This window comes from Phaenicophaeus curvirostris (genome assembly GCF_032191515.1).
Source record: "Phaenicophaeus curvirostris isolate KB17595 chromosome W unlocalized genomic scaffold, BPBGC_Pcur_1.0 scaffold_35, whole genome shotgun sequence".
Taxonomy (NCBI): domain Eukaryota; kingdom Metazoa; phylum Chordata; class Aves; order Cuculiformes; family Cuculidae; genus Phaenicophaeus; species Phaenicophaeus curvirostris.
This window is the reverse complement of record NW_027206664.1, coordinates 642,327-663,644: the sequence shown is the minus strand read 5'-3', so window position 1 is coordinate 663,644 and position 21,318 is coordinate 642,327. Positions and strand designations below refer to the sequence as shown.

At 48.2% G+C, this 21,318-nt stretch overlaps 2 protein-coding genes across 2 annotated transcripts; both read right to left on the bottom strand.

The window, feature by feature from the left end:
* Positions 1 to 632: 632 nt before the first annotated feature.
* LOC138733818 (uncharacterized) lies at positions 633 to 5,064 on the bottom strand. The gene is made up of 8 exons (XM_069881303.1): positions 5,030 to 5,064; positions 4,825 to 4,909; positions 3,890 to 4,029; positions 3,114 to 3,261; positions 2,903 to 3,019; positions 2,758 to 2,815; positions 1,674 to 1,775; positions 633 to 969 (listed from the first exon to the last, which is right to left on the bottom strand). Exons 1-8 carry the CDS (start codon positions 5,062 to 5,064, stop codon positions 764 to 766), a joined length of 891 nt encoding a protein of 296 aa, XP_069737404.1. The 3' UTR covers positions 633 to 763.
* A 6,318-nt stretch (positions 5,065 to 11,382) lies between these two features.
* LOC138733817 (E3 ubiquitin-protein ligase RBBP6-like) lies at positions 11,383 to 16,873 on the bottom strand. The gene is made up of 5 exons (XM_069881302.1): positions 16,708 to 16,873; positions 15,320 to 15,419; positions 13,570 to 13,606; positions 12,132 to 12,176; positions 11,383 to 11,454 (listed from the first exon to the last, which is right to left on the bottom strand). Exons 1-5 carry the CDS (start codon positions 16,871 to 16,873, stop codon positions 11,383 to 11,385), a joined length of 420 nt encoding a protein of 139 aa, XP_069737403.1.
* Between the last annotated feature and the right edge of the window lie 4,445 nt (positions 16,874 to 21,318).

Sequence of the window (21,318 nt, the reverse complement as noted above, 5' to 3'; positions counted from 1 at the left end):
CCCCTCCTTGGTGACCTGTGTGAGAAACCCTGCCAACTGTGGCTGAACCTCCAGAGGACTCGGAGCTTGGGCCTCATTCCAGCCAGCACTGTCCTGCCAGCTCGTGGTTTGCGCTTCCTTTTCAGTCCAAACTCTTTCAGCTGACGTTCTCGCCATTTTCCTTCTGCGTGACACACTGCCCGGGGTCTCCAGGCAAAGTGATTCCTGAACTAGACCTTCTCCCCTTGCTGGAAATGAGAAGGATGCAGGCTCGAGCCAAGGGGGCCAAGCAATCCAGCTTCTCGTGGGGCCAACACGGTGTGAGTACATTTAGGGCCGATGCGCACAGAGCAACATCCCTGGCATGGCCACCCCCACCCCAGGGACACCCTGATTCCCTGAGCTTCTTGATGCATCCAATAGGAGGATGAAAACAAAGGTGCAAGAAGCTGTTGACTGCATTGGCTAAACAAGCTGGTTTCCAGTGACATGACAAGGCTCGTCACACACAACATAGCTAATTAAAAACACACCAAATCTGATTTGTTTCTACTGTGTGTGGTTTGTTATTTGAAATAAGGTCCTAATTAATAACATGCCTGAATAATAACATTTTTATTAAATGCAAAAAAAAAAAAAGTGTCCTGTATCCCTGAGATTAAAGCACCAACAGGCCAGCCCTTGCAAAACTGCTCGTACCGTTCTGTATCGTTACATTCCTGTTCTCTGTATCTTTCCTTTGACAATGGATCTCTAAACTCAGCAGCTCTGCCACTCTGAGCTTTCATATTGTGTGCTGGAACTTCTGCATATCTGTTAAAATGATTCCTCTCTCCTTCCCCTTGAGGTCTTGTTCATTGAGGGTGAGAGTGGCCTCTAAATAGGGGAGACCTTGGCCGTGAACGGTGTCTTCTGTAGGGGGATGACCTTGATCTTGAACAGGGATCACCATGGGTTCTGGACCTGGTGCCAGATTTGTGACCTTTACCCCTGCAACGATACAGTGGAGATGGTGAGTTGGAATGAGATTCGGAACGACTGAAAGCTCAGGAGTAGGAGTGACTGCAGGGAGAACCTGGTCTGAACTCAGAGTAGGAATATGAACCTCTGGAGAGAGATGAAACGCTAGAGGGAGACTTGGACCTTAAAAAAAAAAATAAGAGAAAAGAAAAAAAAAGTTAATTCCAAAGAGTCCCTCTCCTCATGTTTTTCCTCCCATGTTTCATCTTTTATTCTCTCCATGTGCCTCTGTGAAAGCTACTGACGCGCTGCTGCCAACTGAAGAACTCGATAACATTTCAGTTTCTGCTTACAAGACACAGCAGCAGAGAACCACAGGAGATAAAGGGAGACGAAGAGGATTTCTCTCACGTGATTCCTCCAAAGCACTTTGAGGTCATAGGCAGACACAGGAAATGCATCAACTGCCCTTGTTCAGGTTCCAGCTCCTGCTAGTTGTTACAGAGAAGACTCAGGAAAAGAAGACGCCTGCTCCTTAACAACCGCTGCCATGTTCTAACTCTCTGTCAGCCGTCATCTCTGCCGCGTTTGAGCTGGCAACCTCCATAGGAAATGCCTGTCCCTGCTAATCCCTTGGATCATCCACTCCATCTCACGATCGAGAGGCAGAGTAGGGCTCTTCCTGATTCTTCCAGAAACTCTGCCTCTCTGTTATGGACACAGAAAGTAGTTACCTGCAAACTTAATGTTTCCACGCCTTTGGAATCTTTTCATATTCCATTGGTTCCTCATGAAACTCATTTGTAAATTTGTCAAGGTTGGACTTCTTTGTTTCCCTGTTAAAATAAGTTGGACCTTTATTACAAAAAGCCACCAAGGAAAAAAGCCTGGCCAGTATGAGAATGTCTTCCCTGCCTGCAAATGCCAAAGGGGAAGATCCTTTTTAAGCAAAAACAGTTTAGAATTCCTACCACTTTTAGGGAAAGGTTTAGGATAACAATTACCCGTTTTCAGTTTGGAATGTTTACCCTCTGCAACAAAATAATTTTGGGAAAAAGACTGAGTTGCTTGTGCTTATGTCAGACACATGTTAGTGTAACTGCAGCCCAACCCGCTATCAGAACACAAAAATGAACAACAATGCAATTTAATTGGGAAAAATATGTCCTCCTCTTTATGTATCCATTGTCCTCTCACTGGAGAAGGAAGGGAAACAGCATCCTGGCTTGCATCAGCCACGCTGTGGCCAGCAGGACCAGGGACAGGATCCAACCCCTGTACTTAGCATAGGGGAGATCACAAGTCAATAAAGAGATGAACCAGACCCTCTGTCTCCAGGGGAGAGAAAGCACCTTAGCCATTTGAAACAGCTGAATTGAAGACATTCAAAAATGTTCGTAAAAGAACAGCATTGACTTTTCCAAGTATCTGCTCAATCGGTATCAACCAAGTGATTGATCAGGAGATTGATATCTTCAGCCCTATCGAGCCAGTATTCAAAGGCGTGACTTTCCATCTCATCCTTTAATTATAGGTAGTTTTTATAAGGAATGATGTTTTCCTCACAAAGCCATCATTTTCCAGAGCCCTCCTTTCAGTCCTGCACTGGAGGTTTAGCTTGAATACTCTTACTGCAAGCACACCTCCTCTCTTTGAAAGCCAATTCCAGTTAAGCCATTTAAAAGTTAATCACCACTTGCATTCTCCACAACTGTGCACAATTATTCCCTTGTAAATCAGCTGTGGCAGAGGCTCTGTCTTATGGCCTCCTGTCACAGGATACAAACAGTAAGAGAGTGAGGGTCTGTAGGTACTCACGGTTCCCAGCCTGCTCTTCCACCTGCTGGGCGCCTTCTCCTGCCTTGCTTGGGATGAGCTTTGGGAAGAGGAAAAAGAACAAGACCTCATTCATTTGAACTGAAGATAATGTTTTTACAGCAATCCTGCAGTGATGGTCACTCACCAGCTGTGGGCATGGATTGTCCTTGGGGGCCTGGGAGAACCGGTGCTGATGCTGCTGGTTGGAGTTGGACAGGAGAGCCCTTGGGAATAAATGCAAACAGTTGGAAAACAAGCTCTGCTGAAATACAAGAATAACTGCATGTGTTGAAATAAAACTTCTGTGCCTTTCCAACTGACCGAGAGGAAGATGGAGAAAGTCCAGGGACACTCACCAGAGCAGCAGGAGGTCTGAAAGCCACGAGGGCAGGAGGTGGAGGTGTCAGCGGTGGCTGTTCCTCTGGAACAGGATCTGAGGAGGTGGAGGATGGCTCCACGGGTAACAAGGGAGGCTTTTTCTTCTTCTCTCTGGCATAAGCTTCCCTGGAGGAGGTGGGGGAGGAAAAAGAAAAAGGTTCTAGAGAGGTAAAGGAAAACTTCCTCAAGCTCTGCATTTATCAAAGGAAGAGAATGGATGGAATTCTAGTCCCTCCACATCAGCCTGCAAAAACACAGGCAGTCAGCTTCTCCTCCTCTTGTAGAGCCTAAGCACTAGAACATGGAGCCGGGAACTGTTTTCCCTCTGCAGAACTCTCCACCAAGGAGAAGCAAAAGCAGTTCAGCCTGTTTCAATGTGGTATCTGACAGAAGCCAGAGGGAGAGGCAATCTCAGTCCACTAGCCCTTTGTTAAATTTTGCAAGATGCCTTTGAAACACCAACCAGAAGTAAAATGCACTTTCCCAGAGAGCGACTCCACTGTGAGCATCACTGGCATGTTTTGCAGAAATAATCCTCAGTGCTCCACGAGTTTACCCAGCACCCAGGGCAGCCACAGCAGCCCCCGTGCCTGTAAGATCAGAAGGTGTCCCAGGCTCCCAGGTTAAGAGACAATGCCAATGCTTCCTCCCCTGCGATTACAGACGCTGGCCAGCTCAGGTGTGTTCCCACTCAGACATTTGCACGTGGTTTCTCTCCTCCCCTTTTGCTCAGTCCAATCAATTCCCTACTTACGCATTAAGGATTGGGATGACGTATTTCCCAGTGTTTGTCAGCATAGCCCCCTTTGTGTTGGGATCCTCCACCTCCATCAGGAAACTCCTCGGAATTCCTGTGCACTTCTTCATTCTGGGAACAGACCCAGGATGTCTGCCCTGTTCAGAACAGAAGTGCAGACAGATCTCGTCTTACGACTCACGCTGCCAATGATATTTCAATGATTACTGCCAGCAGCAAAGGCCCTTAATCCTCTCCTTTTACACAGCACAAGGGTTGTGAGACTGAAAGACCTCTTTTCCTGAATGTAGTAACAGACAGGACGTTCCCAAGGCCTGAGCAGTGTTTTGAACTCAGTCGAGTTCCTTGGCTTAATGTCATGTTCTTAAGGGTGAAATATTCCTCAGCTCATCATCCCCTCAGAGCAGAGACACAAACCCGCTCCTCCTCCACAGCGCAGTTCGGAGCAAGAGCTGAAACCGGGGCTCTGAATCCGTCCCTGGAGGGACTGATATCCCCCAACTCTGTACGAAGGCTGAAGTCACACCTCGTGCATTTGCAGTCAGTGACTGATGTGCAAGGGCACCAACACTCACCCAGAGACTTGGGTAATTAAAACATGCAAATATTCAGTTCACAGGGTCAACAGAAACATCTTGGCTTTACAACAAATATTAAAACCCCTGAAGTGTAATTAAAGAGCTAAAACCAGACATATTTCCAGGAATATGGAAATAGATTAAGAACCCCATGAAAGCTCACAGAACGGTCTGTGGAATAAAGGTTCAAGGTATCCCTTGAATTTTGAAGGGCTCTGCGGCATCTCTGTGTAACCTCTGTCCTCAACCCCAGGAGACACAGTTCTTACGAGAACAGGTCATGGGTTTGTTTCCTCCCTGCCCGGGTAAGAAAATCCAAAGCTCAGTGACCCCAGAAGTGCCCTGCAGTCTTACCCCATCGTCTGGGCCGTTCCTGATGGAGTGGCCAGGTTTTCCACAATGGAACCAAGTATCTGATGACAGAGGTGTCTTCACGTAACTAAAAGGTTAGGGGAAGAAAAGAAAACACGGCTATGTATGTGTCTGTTCTCATCAAACAAAGATCTCTACCATTTTTACATCATCTTCAAAGGACAGATTGGACATTATCAACACTTACTTGATGGGGTCATAGTCCTGGCAAGACTGGATCATCATCGCTTTATTTTGTCTTCTTCAGATGCGTCAGCACCGGCTAGGTTGGCCGTCTGTGAAACAAGGAATCATTGGACACACGTTAGACACACATTGAAACCCACACGGACAAAGCCAGCACAACTCACCCCACCCTGTAAAGAGCAGCACAGCGTGAGATGAAGTTGTGTGGAAACAGCTGCTGACATACAAGAGAGATATCCTGAAGATGTTCTGGGAGCCCTCAAACCATTTCATGATGGTTCTATTTCTGCTCACCTACGGGCAAAGAGAATCCTTGGACACTCAGGACCTCAGGCTGGGTTTGCCCCTTCCATAAAGACTTGTGTGACTAACCCTGGTTTCTTCCAAGAGGACTGGAGCTACGTATGGAGAACATGGTACCATCCAGTACTTTCACACTGACTGTTCAGATACGGACTGTCTGAGGGAGCAGACATCCACTGCGCCATTTAACCCAGAAAGATGCATGCAAGTGTCAGTATTTACATTTTGCAGCATTCAAAGGACACAACCGAGGAGTCGAGGGAGTCGTTTCCCTTGCCAGAATTCAACTTCAGACACGGCAGCATTAAAAGGAATCAAACATTTTACAATCCTCAGCAAGACAAAAGTTCCTTTCAGTAGAAATTTGCCCAACAGGTGCTGCAGGCGGCGCACATCTCCTCTATGAACTTCATCCTATTCAGTAATTTAACTATGGACAACAGAACCTGGCCTGTTTCCAGCTGAGTGTGTCCTTTTCACACACAAAGCATAACAGGAACCTTATGCAGATCTGGGTCTTCCACTTGTTGAAGCCAGCTGGTTCCTTAAAGGCTTATGTATTCAAAAGTTGTTTTTATTACACACTAGTCCAAGTACAAGCAGGGTCTAAGGGCGTGACTGCGTATCAGCTGGACATTCAAATACCGCTCGTTCAGACCCACCACTCTGGGTTTTGTTTCTGCCTACATTCACTCACAAAAGCAAGCAACGCCTTTCAACATTTTACACCTTGTTGGTTCACAGACATTGTTTTCCCTCAGCAGTAACAGAATCCAGATCAACATCTATGAAACCATTCCAATAACACTGACAGGAGTCCTTAAAGGTACTTGACTGATGTGTTTGAACAAAAAAGGTTTACACAACACATCCAAACCCATAAAAAAACCCTAGGAATAGACCCACATTCAAAGATGGCATTGAATAGAGAAGAATAGAAAACAAAAATCTTGTAACAGAATCACAGAAACACTAGATTGTAAATGACCCACAGGATCCTCAAGTCCAACCATTTCTATCAATGACTAAACCATGCCCCTCAGCACCTCATCCACCCGTTCTTTAAGCACCTCCAGGGAAGGTGACTCAACCCCCTCCCTGGGCAGACTCTGCCACTGCCCAATGACCCTTTCTGTGAAAAATTTTTTCCTAATGTCCAGCCTAAACCTCCCCTGGCAGAGCTTAAGGCCATTCTCTCCTGTCCTGTCCCCTGTCACCTGAGAGAAGAGGCCAGCTCCCTCCTCTCCACAACCTCCTTTCAGGTAGTTGGAGAGCGCAATGAGGTCTCCCCTCAGCCTCCTCTTCTCCAGGCTAAACACCCCCAGCTCTCTCAGCTGCTCCTCATAAGGCCTGTTCTCCAGCCCCTTTACCAGCCTCGTTGCTCTTCTCTGGACTCACTTCAAACCTCAACATCCTTCTTGTGGTGAGGGGCCCAGAACTGAACACAGGATTCCAGGAACGGTCTCACCAGTGCTGAGTACAGAGGGAGAAGAACCTCCCTGGACCTGCTGGTCACGCCGTTTCTGATCCAAGCCAAGGTGCCATTGGCCTTTTACAACCCATTGCTTCCTCGCTGAGCCAGCTCGTGCTCAAGAGGGCAGAGGCACTCACAGGGTTTAGCTGTTTTACCTTGCGCTCCTATATTTTTCTGAAATAATTAATTTTGTTCTTTTCCCCAAAATGTACCCCAATTCATTTCTGCAGTGAGAGAGGGAAGAAGTTTCCAGTGGGAAGAGATTTCTCAGTCTTGGAATGAACTTTCTATTCAGCAGGAGGAACACTCCTCTGCATTGAGCTCTGCCTTCTCCCATCTCTGCAACCCGATGGACTCGTCATTTAATGTGCCAGCCCTGCGCCTGCTCTTGCAGAGCGATCACTGGTGCTGCCCCAGACAAAGCCACACTCTGTAGAGCAAAAACCACAATCGGCTGCACAGCAAAACTTGGCTGCTGTCACATTTGCTTACGTGCCACACACACACTAGTGCATTCCTGAGAACAAGGAGGGACAGGGACACCATTCAAAGAGTGCACGGCCACACAAATCCCATTGCCTTGTCTGCAGTTTGTGTCCTACAACTGATGAAATCATGCCACATTCCAAGAAGGGATCTAGAACTGTCATGACTAGAAGTTCAGAAATAGCCAGGCCATTGTCCAAGCTCCAGCAACGCTTCTTTTCTGGCTGGGCAGTGTCCCTGCCCCCAAAACATCCATCACTCACACCAATTCAATTCTGCTGTAACAACTGGGCTCGTCTACAACGCAAAATCAATGAAACTAATGAAGACCCATGAACAGCTTCTGCAGTGCTGCCACTTTGTGTCCTGAGGATGAGGAATACTGCAACACAACATTGAGGCTGAGAAGGTTCTCCCCCTCTCTCTTCCCAGTTTGGGAACTGCTTGTTACAGGGCAGGATCAGAACAGACACTCATTGTAAAGTTAAAACACATAAATTTAATCCTTAAAAAGTTTTGTGCACATTGCAGTAGTTCTCAGTGACAGAGCACAGTATCAGATCTAAAAATATGAAGCAAAAACTCTTTTTATAGCCTTTAATGAGAATATTATCTATGTACCTTAATCAGTTTGGCCAAAGCCATCGGTGCCGAGGAGTCATAAACCTGTGTCAAGAAAATCAAACACAGAGTCAAATTCTACTACCCAAACACAGCCACAGAGAACCTCTGCTCTGCTCTGAAAGCCTGCACTGTATCCTCTGCGTGGGACTAAAAGAGGCATTTCCAGCCTGGTGTCATTTGTATTTGTTCACAACAAAGCCCAAACCTCTGGCAGCGTAAGAGTGCTGTGAGGTTAATAAGAAGAGGCTGAAATAAGCACACCAGCTTCAGATCAGCTCGTTGCTCCACAACAAAGCTGGTGAAGGGGCTGGAGAACAGGCCTTATGAGGAGCGGCTGAGAGAGCTGGGGTTGTTTAGCCTGGAGAAGAGGAGGCTGAGGGGAGACCTCATTGCTCTCTATAACTGCCTGAAAGGAGGTTGTGGAGAGGAGGGTGCTGGCCTCTTCTTCCAAGTGACAGGGGACAGGACAAGAGGGAATGGCCTCAAGCTCCGCCAGGGGAGGTTTAGGCTAGACGTTAGGAAAAAATTCTTTACAGAAAGGGTCATTGGGCACTGGAACAGGCTGCCCAGGGAGGTGGTTGAGTCACCTTCCCTGGAGGTGTTTAAGGCACAGGTGGATGAGGTGCTGAGGGACATGGGTTAGAGTTTGATAGGAATGGTTGGACTCGATGATCCGGTGGGTCTCTTCCAACCTGGTTGTTCTGTGATTCTGTGATTCTGTGAACAGCTCAGAGAGGGACGCCTTTCAAATGCTCACAGCAGCGTTGGAGTCGAAGGAGAGAGGCAGCTGCCAATTTTCAGCTAAAATGTATTTTTTAAAATAGTTCCATTTATTTGTTTACAGACATGGGATTGGTGTTTCAACGCACACTGGTGAACTAAGACAAAATAGCATCAATGCAGCAAGAACTGCTCCTCTGTGGGGTTTGTTATCCTCTTCAAAAACCATCATGCAAAAGTAGTCTTGAAAACCAAAAGCTGAGTGATACAGTGTGCAAATGGCAAAAGACCACTCCAAACCATTTGAGTGGCCAGGAAAAAAAGAACAGCAGAAGCTGTACAGACAGACAGATGCAGACAGACAGACGCAGAGCATGGGACTGTGTTCAGCTGTGCAAACCTTGAACCTGCAAAACCTAAACACAATTGCACATTCCCCATGTGACACAGAGCCATACAAGGAATATTCCAGCATAGTCTGGGTGAAATACAATGCATTGTCACATTGCCAGCCACAAATACCACTATTCACATGTGAACGGTGCAAATGATGGCATTTCTCCATTTCTGTGGTGCTGAATTCAATCTATTCTATTTACAACATATTCTGTGTTTTACTGGAAAATATAATAAGTTCATGCTTGGAGAATTCCTACAAGGCTTCATTATTTAGAAATCAATGCGGAGAGAAGTGTGAGGCTGTGTTTTTACATACTGCTTTTGGTGTTCCACGTACTGGCTCCATTCCACTTCTAGAAAGAAGAAAGAAAGGAGATCAGATCTTAAAATTAAGTACACGCTTGTACCCAACATACAGCAGTGAATACCCATTATGAAACCTGCGCATCAAACACTATGTTCTGATGATTCAGGGAATGTGGAAATTCATTCACATGCAGAAACTGTTCTCTCTTGGTGCATTCAGTGCAACTAAAAACCAAAACAAACCCAAGTGCCATTTCTGGTTTTTCACTAATGGCTCTGAGACTGACAGACTCAGAAGACAACAGTGCAAGAGGAAGCCCTCCAGTGTTTTCTCTCTGCTACATTAATAGCGAAACCATGAAGTCTGTATGACAGCTTGTGTTCTCAAATCATCAACCATTACAAAGAGGTACCAGGCAGAGCCCTTTAGTTTCTAAGAAGGAGCAGTGGTGGTCTGGACACTTCCAAGTGCAAGTTTGCTACGTGAACAAAGCCACCTTTGATGCCAGCAGCGCCTCTTCTTGCATTTTAGGGCAGCACTGCAGGACCCGGAGAGAGACCATCCAACCAGACCCAGAGGATGCACAGACAGGACAGCGCTGAGTACACGTGTTGAAATGAACCCTAGAGCCAGGCTCTCTTTATAAGCAAAACACTGCAGTGTTGAGATTTCCTAGGGAGTACCTGAAAGCCTTGCAACAACCACTGCAGTGACAGGCCCCCAGTTTATATCCAGAGACCAGCATCTCTAGGGTTCATTGATTGAGAACCGACACCACTAAGACATGGCAAAACCGCAAGCTAAAAATATCTCCCGGCTGTGTTGGAAAGGGGGGATTTGTCAGAAGGCTGGGAAACAGGACCATCCAAACCCCGCTGGTGTCGCTGAGGTAGAACCGGGCTCTGTGAATGCATCACTGACAGCAATAATCTGATACTCAGTCCTGAACATCTGTAATTGCAATCAATAACACAATTCTCTGTTCTCCGTAAATCTCAGGAATAAAGAATTAAAACCTGACAGGAGTCCTTAAAGGTACTTGACTGATGTGTTTGAACAAAAAAGGTTTACACAACACATCCAAACCCATAAAAAAACCCTAGGAATAGACCCACATTCAAAGATGGCATTGAATAGAGAAGAATAGAAAACAAAAATCTTGTAACAGAATCACAGAAACACTAGATTGTAAATGACCCACAGGATCCTCAAGTCCAACCATTTCTATCAATGACTAAACCATGCCCCTCAGCACCTCATCCACCCGTTCTTTAAGCACCTCCAGGGAAGGTGACTCAACCCCCTCCCTGGGCAGACTCTGCCACTGCCCAATGACCCTTTCTGTGAAAAATTTTTTCCTAATGTCCAGCCTAAACCTCCCCTGGCAGAGCTTAAGGCCATTCTCTCCTGTCCTGTCCCCTGTCACCTGAGAGAAGAGGCCAGCTCCCTCCTCTCCACAACCTCCTTTCAGGTAGTTGGAGAGCGCAATGAGGTCTCCCCTCAGCCTCCTCTTCTCCAGGCTAAACACCCCCAGCTCTCTCAGCTGCTCCTCATAAGGCCTGTTCTCCAGCCCCTTTACCAGCCTCGTTGCTCTTCTCTGGACTCACTTCAAACCTCAACATCCTTCTTGTGGTGAGGGGCCCAGAACTGAACACAGGATTCCAGGAACGGTCTCACCAGTGCTGAGTACAGAGGGAGAAGAACCTCCCTGGACCTGCTGGTCACGCCGTTTCTGATCCAAGCCAAGGTGCCATTGGCCTTTTACAACCCATTGCTTCCTCGCTGAGCCAGCTCGTGCTCAAGAGGGCAGAGGCACTCACAGGGTTTAGCTGTTTTACCTTGCGCTCCTATATTTTTCTGAAATAATTAATTTTGTTCTTTTCCCCAAAATGTACCCCAATTCATTTCTGCAGTGAGAGAGGGAAGAAGTTTCCAGTGGGAAGAGATTTCTCAGTCTTGGAATGAACTTTCTATTCAGCAGGAGGAACACTCCTCTGCATTGAGCTCTGCCTTCTCCCATCTCTGCAACCCGATGGACTCGTCATTTAATGTGCCAGCCCTGCGCCTGCTCTTGCAGAGCGATCACTGGTGCTGCCCCAGACAAAGCCACACTCTGTAGAGCAAAAACCACAATCGGCTGCACAGCAAAACTTGGCTGCTGTCACATTTGCTTACGTGCCACACACACACTAGTGCATTCCTGAGAACAAGGAGGGACAGGGACACCATTCAAAGAGTGCACGGCCACACAAATCCCATTGCCTTGTCTGCAGTTTGTGTCCTACAACTGATGAAATCATGCCACATTCCAAGAAGGGATCTAGAACTGTCACGACTAGAAGTTCAGAAATAGCCAGGCCATTGTCCAAGCTCCAGCAACGCTTCTTTTCTGGCTGGGCAGTGTCCCTGCCCCCAAAACGTCCATCACTCACACCAATTCAATTCTGCTGTAACAACTGGGCTCGTCTACAACGCAAAATCAATGAAACTAATGAAGACCCATGAACAGCTTCTGCAGTGCTGCCACTTTGTGTCCTGAGGATGAGGAATACTGCAACACAACATTGAGGCTGAGAAGGTTCTCCCCCTCTCTCTTCCCAGTTTGGGAACTGCTTGTTACAGGGCAGGATCAGAACAGACACTCATTGTAAAGTTAAAACACATAAATTTAATCCTTAAAAAGTTTTGTGCACATTGCAGTAGTTCTCAGTGACAGAGCACAGTATCAGATCTAAAAATATGAAGCAAAAACTCTTTTTATAGCCTTTAATGAGAATATTATCTATGTACCTTAATCAGTTTGGCCAAAGCCATCGGTGCCGAGGAGTCATAAACCTGTGTCAAGAAAATCAAACACAGAGTCAAATTCTACTACCCAAACACAGCCACAGAGAACCTCTGCTCTGCTCTGAAAGCCTGCACTGTATCCTCTGCGTGGGACTGAAAGAGGCATTTCCAGCCTGGTGTCATTTGTATTTGTTCACAACAAAGCCCAAACCTCTGGCAGCGTAAGAGTGCTGTGAGGTTAATAAGAAGAGGCTGAAATAAGCACACCAGCTTCAGATCAGCTCGTTGCTCCACAACAAAGCTGGTGAAGGGGCTGGAGAACAGGCCTTATGAGGAGCGGCTGAGAGAGCTGGGGTTGTTTAGCCTGGAGAAGAGGAGGCTGAGGGGAGACCTCATTGCTCTCTATAACTGCCTGAAAGGAGGTTGTGGAGAGGAGGGTGCTGGCCTCTTCTTCCAAGTGACAGGGGACAGGACAAGAGGGAATGGCCTCAAGCTCCGCCAGGGGAGGTTTAGGCTAGACGTTAGGAAAAAATTCTTTACAGAAAGGGTCATTGGGCACTGGAACAGGCTGCCCAGGGAGGTGGTTGAGTCACCTTCCCTGGAGGTGTTTAAGGCACAGGTGGATGAGGTGCTGAGGGACATGGGTTAGAGTTTGATAGGAATGGTTGGACTCGATGATCCGGTGGGTCTCTTCCAACCTGGTTGTTCTGTGATTCTGTGATTCTGTGAACAGCTCAGAGAGGGACGCCTTTCAAATGCTCACAGCAGCGTTGGAGTCGAAGGAGAGAGGCAGCTGCCAATTTTCAGCTAAAATGTATTTTTTAAAATAGTTCCATTTATTTGTTTACAGACATGGGATTGGTGTTTCAACGCACGCTGGTGAACTAAGACAAAATAGCATCAATGCAGCAAGAACTGCTCCTCTGTGGGGTTTGTTATCCTCTTCAAAAACCATCATGCAAAAGTAGTCTTGAAAACCAAAAGCTGAGTGATACAGTGTGCAAATGGCAAAAGACCACTCCAAACCATTTGAGTGGCCAGGAAAAAAAGAACAGCAGAAGCTGTACAGACAGACAGATGCAGACAGACAGACGCAGAGCATGGGACTGTGTTCAGCTGTGCAAACCTTGAACCTGCAAAACCTAAACACAATTGCACATTCCCCATGTGACACAGAGCCATACAAGGAATATTCCAGCATAGTCTGGGTGAAATACAATGCATTGTCACATTGCCAGCCACAAATACCACTATTCACATGTGAACGGTGCAAATGATGGCATTTCTCCATTTCTGTGGTGCTGAATTCAATCTATTCTATTTACAACATATTCTGTGTTTTACTGGAAAATATAATAAGTTCATGCTTGGAGAATTCCTACAAGGCTTCATTATTTAGAAATCAATGCGGAGAGAAGTGTGAGGCTGTGTTTTTACATACTGCTTTTGGTGTTCCACGTACTGGCTCCATTCCACTTCTAGAAAGAAGAAAGAAAGGAGATCAGATCTTAAAATTAAGTACACGCTTGTACCCAACATACAGCAGTGAATACCCATTATGAAACCTGCGCATCAAACACTATGTTCTGATGATTCAGGGAATGTGGAAATTCATTCACATGCAGAAACTGTTCTCTCTTGGTGCATTCAGTGCAACTAAAAACCAAAACAAACCCAAGTGCCATTTCTGGTTTTTCACTAATGGCTCTGAGACTGACAGACTCAGAAGACAACAGTGCAAGAGGAAGCCCTCCAGTGTTTTCTCTCTGCTACATTAATAGCGAAACCATGAAGTCTGTATGACAGCTTGTGTTCTCAAATCATCAACCATTACAAAGAGGTACCAGGCAGAGCCCTTTAGTTTCTAAGAAGGAGCAGTGGTGGTCTGGACACTTCCAAGTGCAAGTTTGCTACGTGAACAAAGCCACCTTTGATGCCAGCAGCGCCTCTTCTTGCATTTTAGGGCAGCACTGCAGGACCCGGAGAGAGACCATCCAACCAGACCCAGAGGATGCACAGACAGGACAGCGCTGAGTACACGTGTTGAAATGAACCCTAGAGCCAGGCTCTCTTTATAAGCAAAACACTGCAGTGTTGAGATTTCCTAGGGAGTACCTGAAAGCCTTGCAACAACCACTGCAGTGACAGGCCCCCAGTTTATATCCAGAGACCAGCATCTCTAGGGTTCATTGATTGAGAACCGACACCACTAAGACATGGCAAAACCGCAAGCTAAAAATATCTCCCGGCTGTGTTGGAAAGGGGGGATTTGTCAGAAGGCTGGGAAACAGGACCATCCAAACCCCGCTGGTGTCGCTGAGGTAGAACCGGGCTCTGTGAATGCATCACTGACAGCAATAATCTGATACTCAGTCCTGAACATCTGTAATTGCAATCAATAACACAATTCTCTGTTCTCCGTAAATCTCAGGAATAAAGAATTAAAACCTGGAGCACAGATGTCAGCTCAGGGTAAAAAAAGTCCAAGGAAGATAACCAGGAGAATTTGTCAAGGTGCTAAACTGCTCAGTGATTTTCAAGCTCGGACAGAATTCCCTACTCCTCCATCGTACTGGCACAAAAGGCAAAAGACTTAAGGATGCTGTTTCTTTTGTCTAAACCATATTGTCTTTAGGGAACTCACTGGAATGCCTTAGGAATGAAACTTTGTGTTTGTGTTGTTCGCCAGCTGGCAGCCCTTGGTCTTTCCTCTACTCCCCTGCTTTGGGGTGTAGGAATACCTGCCATACCCTACCCCCTCCTCCAGGAGCAGAAATAGCCAAACACGACTATCAGACTCTTCTGAGATGGGAACAAATAGCAAGGAGACACTCAAATACCATCCTGTCTGTACTATAAAAGCAAGAAAGCCAAGACACATAATAAGGAACCCCTCTAGGCAGAGGAAACAGGATCTACCAATCGGGTCTCAGAACAACCAATCCCAAGATCCAACCCAACACAACCATCTTAAAAGTCACCATTGATGGAGTTGGCACCCCATGCCCCAGCAGGACTAAAAATGTAAGTCTGCTTTGGGAGAGATCCATTAAAATCCACCGCATAACAGCAGCAATTAACCGCAGCTTTAACAAGAAAGACACAGTGTGAGCGCCTCTGGAAACTCATCTCCATACAGAAAGGTAACAAGGAAACCACTACAAAGAACCCAAGGCTGTAGGGAAACTCACGGAACAGAGGGCTTGCTGGCAGCTTTAACTCCTCCAGCAGGGATTCTTCTAACGATGACCGATGAGTTCCTGGGAACCAGGGTGTTCTCATCTGTGTATTCTGAAAGCAACATAAATACAGAGGAAAAATCAGTCAGGTGGTACGAATGTCTATTATTGTGCAATTCCAGAGCACGGCAGAGAACCCCTTTACTGACAGAGAAGCACAATTTGATGCCACCTCGGGTGAGTTCTCTGAGCTTCAGGCAATCAGCTGTCCCAGTTAAACACCATGAGTTCTTCCCATTCACATTTTGCAGAGCAGAGAGAATCAAACGCAATCACTGATGTCGAGAGCCTCTAAAAGCCTTTAGGGAATGGTGTGGGCCTGAAGCTCTGCAGGATTTGCCTTGGCTTACACCACCTTCATCTCAGCACGAGGAAAGCCTTTTGACAGTATTTACACAGAGCCCAAAGAAAACAACAGCCTGAGACTCTTGGACTTGAAACTGCTTTGGCTTGAAATGCAAAGCACACTCCAGAAGAACGGTTTTTATGCTGCAATCACATGGGCTGGATGTGATGGAATATTTGAAAGCACCATCAGCAGCCATTCCCTGGGATCTGCTCCACTGTTTGGAATACTGAAAGCTCTGACCTTTGAACACTGAATCAGAAGGAAGGGCTGAAAACCAAAGGCACCGTCTCTCCAACCAAGCTGTTGGGGTGCTCTTGCTTAGAGATCACACACAAGACACGAACATTTCACAATTTGTACCCCATTTTTCAGTACATTGTTCTTACAAGCAGGAACCTCTCTCAGACCAAAACACCCTGCACAGAAGACACCAGCTCAGCACTGAAATGCACATTTCACTGTCAGTTCCATATGACAGAGTGCTTCTTCAGAAAACTGAGTAATCATTGAGATGAAACCATTTCCTGCTCTTCCCCCTCAGGAATCGCACGGCAGCTGCCTATGGACTATAGAGAAGTTCCAAACTCTAGGAGAAAGGGCGGTGACTGATGGGAAAAGAGCCAAAAACTTTTGTGAGCAATCCCCGTCGCCCAGCATCCACGTGTTTTCCTATGCCTGCCCTGTGTGTAACGGAAAGATCTGGAGATCAGAAGAGCAACCAGGAAAGAACAGCTCTGCGAGGACACAGCACAAGTCACAGCTCCTGGTCATGGCCAAATCCCATCATCACTTCCCAGCGCACTTAATCCCCAGCACCACTTGCCCTCCCGTCCCCTTCCCCGCCAGTGGGATGGGCCCCAGGCTGACTCACGCTGTCTGGGGACGACCCACAAAGAGCAGAGAGCGGCTCCCACAGCTGTGGCTGCTGCGGGGCATCTGCAATGCTGCCAGCCGGAGGGTCCCTGAGCCCTGCACCCACCGCCCAACGCACCTTCTCCAGTCTGGGCGTTGGAGACCTGCAGGTCAGACCTGGATGCCTTCAGCTTCTCCCGAGACATGATCTGGTGCTTGAGGTCTCCCAGGGAGATGTCAAGGCCGCTGAAGGTGACGGTATCATAGTTCAGCCTGGAGAAGAACTTGTAGTGGACGCACGGCATGGTCAGGGCCAGGCGGTGCCTGTTCTGTGCCTCTAACCCAGCAGACTTGGAGCTGTGGGGCTCTGCTCCTCTCTCTGCAGCAACTCCTGATCCGGAGTGTGGGATGCATGGGCTTGTGGGCCAGTGGCACACTGGCCACGGGCTACGGCCTCTGTGATATCATCCTCTGTGATGCTGACCTGTTGCCTTGGAGACATCTCTGCTGTCCAGGGCAAAGCACACTCTGGATTCACTCTCCAGGACGATCTGGAGGACGCAGGTGGTCTCACCACTGGGAGCTGCCTGCACCTTTCTCAGTGTGTGAAAACCAAAGCATTTTGGCTGTGGTTTGGCTGTTGCAGTGCCCGGTGCCAGCTCCACTGGAACGGAAAGTCTGTCTCCGTGAAGGGTAGGTCAGGTCTGCTTCTGTGCAGTCATCGCTTGGTTTTTAATCTCCATGGAAGGGCCTCTATTTCTTCACAGTGTTGTCAGCTCCTCTTTTCATGACTTCTGGATAAATTCTGCTGGGAAACATGCAGAGCCCAGAGGCTTCCCCTTCTGGTTTAACTCTGCCAGCCTTGCCCGGCGCTCCCTCTCCCCGATCGTATTTCTTTCCCAAGTGCTGCATTGCTGACTGCAGGGTTTGTGCGGAGGCATCCTGGCCTGGCAGCTGAAGCTCCATTCCAATTTAGCTGCCTGCTCGTTTGCTCTGTGATCCGTAAGGATGGCCTTCAACTCCAGCCTCGACTGCTACTGCTTCTGAGATTTGACAGCGCAACCTTTCCAGGGAGGAGGCGGAGGAGGCAGGGAGCAAGCAGTGCTGCAGGGTCTATCCACGCAGAGCATGGGGGCTGCCACTTGGGAGTTGTCCTCATCTCTCTTCTGTTGGAGACAAGAAGCAGATGGTCCCCAGAACAGACCTTCCTGGGTGCAGGAAGCTGGGAACATCCAGAGAACTCACAGAAAGAAGGGGAAATTGGTTCCAGCATCAGGGTGAGGTGAAGTGAAAGTGATGAGTACCCTGGTGACCAGTGTCTAGGGATCGCTGGAGCTCTTGTTGTGTGTTCTGCTGGGAGAGCAGATAGGAATTACCAGAGAGGATGGAAAACCACCCTGTTCATGCAAACAGAAATACCTGAAGGCATTTATCAACTTTAACCTTCCTGTAACCTTCCGCATGATCGTTTGACCATGGTTTCTGTTTCTCCTTCCAGAGATCAGCCCAGGGTCTGAAGAATGCATTTCTGCTTCCACGATGTGGTGCTCGATGCTGTACCTGCAGCAGTGGGACTTCTTGGCTGCTGCTGGATCTATTCCCATAAAAAGAAGCAGGCAAATGGTCATAAAAAAACCTCCCTGCTGTCAGCAGAATCGATGATGTCCGGTTCCCAAAGAGAAAGCAGGAGGGAGGAACTTGAAATGTGTGAGAAGGAGCTGGTGGTGATGAAGGCTCACCTTGACCAGCAAAATGAGCAGCACCACAGAGCGTGGCCAGACTTCAAAAGGGATCGAGAGGAGCTGCAGCTGCAGAAGTTCTCCTTCCACCTCGACCTGGAAAGGCTTCGTACAGCCTGGGAGGAACTGAAGAGGGAGAAGGAACAATTCCAACTTCAGTGGGAGCAATTCCCTGAAACGCACCAGGAGCCTGACCACATTCAGGTAAATGCTGCTCAGGTCGGTGCCCTGCAGGGAACTCCTGGGCACGCCCGGGCCAGCTGCGTGCCAGCAGCAATCGACCAAGGCCAAGCATAAGGTCCTACAGCTGGGTTGGGGCAATCCCTGATTTCAGTACAGGATGGGAGATGATGTGATAGAGAGCAGCCCTGAGGAGAAGGGCTTGGGGGTGCTGGCTGATGAGAAGCTCAACATGAGCCAGGGAAAGTCATGGAGCAGGTGATCTTGAGAGCTATCATGAAGCACATGCAAGAGAACCGGGTGATCAGGCCCAGTCCACACGGGTTCACAAAAGGCAGGTCTTGCCAAACTAACCTGATCGCCTTCTGGGACAAAGTGACTCGGCTGCTGGATGAGGGAAAGGCTGTGGATGGATCTTCCTGGACTTCAGTAAAGCCTTTGACACAGTTTCTCCCAGCATTCTGCTTCAGAAACTGTCACCTCTGGCCTGGACAGGCTCACACTCTCCTGGGTGGAAAACTGGTTGGATGGAGGGCCCAGAGAGTGGTGGGAGATGGAGTTAACTCCAGCTGGAGGCCAGTGACAAGTGGTGTCCCCAGGGCTCAGTGCTGGGTCCAGCCCTGTTCGATGTCTTTATCAATGACCTGGATGAAGGCATCAAGTGCACCCTTAGCAAGTTTGTGGATGACACTAAGCTGGGTGGAAGCGTGGATCTGCTGGAGGGTCGGGAGGCTCCAAAGGGATCTGAACAGGCTGGATCCATGGGCTGAGACCAATGGGATGAGGTTTAACAAGGCCAAATGCCGGGTCCTACACTTGGGGCACAACAACCCTGAGCAGCTCCAGACTAGGAGAAGTCTGGCTGGAAACTGCCTGGAGGAGAGGGACCTGGGGGTGTTGGTTGACAGCGACTGAACATGAGCCAGCAGTGGCCCAGATGGCCAAGAAGGCCAATGGCATCTTGGCTTGGATCAGAAATGGCGTGACCGGCAGGTCCAGGGAGGTTCTTCTCCCTCTGGACTTGGCACCGGTGAGACTGCTCCTCGAATCCTGTGTTCATTTCTGGGCCCCTCACCACAAGAAGGATGTTGAGGCTCTGGAACGAGTCCAGAGAAGAGCAACGAGGCTGGTGAGGGGGCTGGAGAACAGGACTGATGAGGAGCGGCTGAGAGAGCTGGGGGTGTTTAGCCTGGAGAAGAGGAGGCTGAGGGGAGACCTCATTGCTCTCTACAACTCCCTGAGAGGAGGTTGTGGAGAGGAGGGTGCTGGCCTCTTCTCCCAAGTGACAGGGGACAGGACAAGAGGGAATGGCCTCAAGCTCCGCCAGGGGAGGTTTAGGCTGGACATTAGGAAAAAATTCTTCACAGAAAGGATCATTGGGCACTGGCAGAGGCTGCCCAGGGAGGGGGTTGAGTCACCTTCCCTGGAGGGGTTTAAGGGACGGGTGGACGAGGTGCTGAGGTGCATGGTTTAGTGTTTGATAGGAATGGTTGGACTCGATGATCTGGTGGGTCTCTTCCAATCTGGTGATTCTCTGATTCTATGAGCTGACAATGTGTGCTCGCAGCCCAGAAAGCCAACCGTGTCCTGGCCTGCATCAAAAGAAGTGTGTTCGCGGGAGGTGATTCTGTCCATACCCATCGCACAGGGGCTGGAACTAGATGGTATTTAAGGTCCCTTCCAACTCAAACTGTTCTATGAATCTGTGGTTCTATGATTCCTTGGCCTTCTGCCCCTGATCCTTTGCAGGAACGATGCAGGGTGAGCCTTGGCCTTGAGATCTAAGAGAATATTTGCCCTTAGCTTGTAGGAGCAGAAGCAACTGGAGCTTCACAGGACAACCAGGGCAATTCCACAAAGGAGGTTCCTCAGGAGCTTTGGGCCCAAGTGGCTGCAGGTGAAGAGGATGCCTATGGCAGCACCTACTGCCGAATGCATGTGGTGTTGAAGATGCAGCTCACGGAGATGAAAATTGCAAACACCCACCTGGCTGAAGAAAATGCTCATCTCCGTAGCCAGATGGATTTGATAGATGAGGTTCTTGCTGAAAATGCTGACCTGAAAAGGAAACTCATGCAGGTGGCAGAGGTGCTGGAAGAGGCAGAGCAGGACTTGAAAGAAAGGAATGAACAACTGGAGAAGGAGCATGAGGACACAAAGTTATCACTCCAGAGGAAATCAGAAGGCGCGTGTTTGCAGAGGGCTCAGACAGAAGAATGCAGGGAACAGAAAGAAACCCTGCCGGTGGTTCAAGCCCAGCTGAGTGAACTGAATGATTGCTTTCTGAAGCCTAATGAACAATGGCAGCAGCTCTTTCCGGAACTGGAACAGCTGGAAAGATCCAACCATTTAACTTCCAGGCTGCCCCAGGATACCCTGGCAGCAGACAAGGAGTCCATCCTCCTGGAGGCTATGAGAAAACAGCCAGCAAAGCTTCGAGCGTTCATAGCTCGATACAGCTATGATCCTTTCAATGGTCCAAATGAGCAGCCGGAACTGGAGCTTCCTCTTGTTGACGGACAATGTGTTTACATCTTTGGAGATGTGGATGAAGGTGGTTGGTATGTGGGAGAGCTGACCGACGGCACCAGAGGATTCGTCCCCTCTAACCTTGTAGAAGAGGTGTCCAACGATGAACCACCTGATGACACAGGAGCCTCTCCAGGAACAAGTGACTGGGAGTAGGACACAGCAAAGAAAACTCTGTGAAATAAAGGAGGTTTTAGACAAAAGCATCGTAAAAGCCCAACCCCTCAAATACTCTGTATGGTGATTAAGAAAGATACATCACTAACTGCTTTCTTATCATCAACCAGATCTGCAGTCACTGG

Excerpts from the sequence above, each read along its gene's own strand:
- LOC138733817 (XM_069881302.1), bottom strand. The coding sequence starts at position 16,873 with ATGCCGTGCGTCCACTACAAGTTCTTCTCCAGGCTGAACTATGATACC. Across the intron at positions 12,177-13,569 it reads TACGTGGAACACCAAAAGCA|GTTTATGACTCCTCGGCACC; the intron begins GTATGTAAAAAC and ends TTCTTGACACAG. Across the intron at positions 11,455-12,131 it reads CTTTGGCCAAACTGATTAAG|AGTGTGGCTTTGTCTGGGGC; the intron begins GTACATAGATAA and ends TTTGCTCTACAG.
- LOC138733818 (XM_069881303.1), bottom strand. The coding sequence starts at position 5,064 with ATGATCCAGTCTTGCCAGGACTATGACCCCATCAA. Across the intron at positions 3,262-3,889 it reads GTCATCCCAATCCTTAATGC|GGAAGCTTATGCCAGAGAGA; the intron begins GTAAGTAGGGAA and ends CACCTCCTCCAG. Across the intron at positions 3,020-3,113 it reads TCAGACCTCCTGCTGCTCTG|CAGAGCTTGTTTTCCAACTG; the intron begins GTGAGTGTCCCT and ends CTTGTATTTCAG.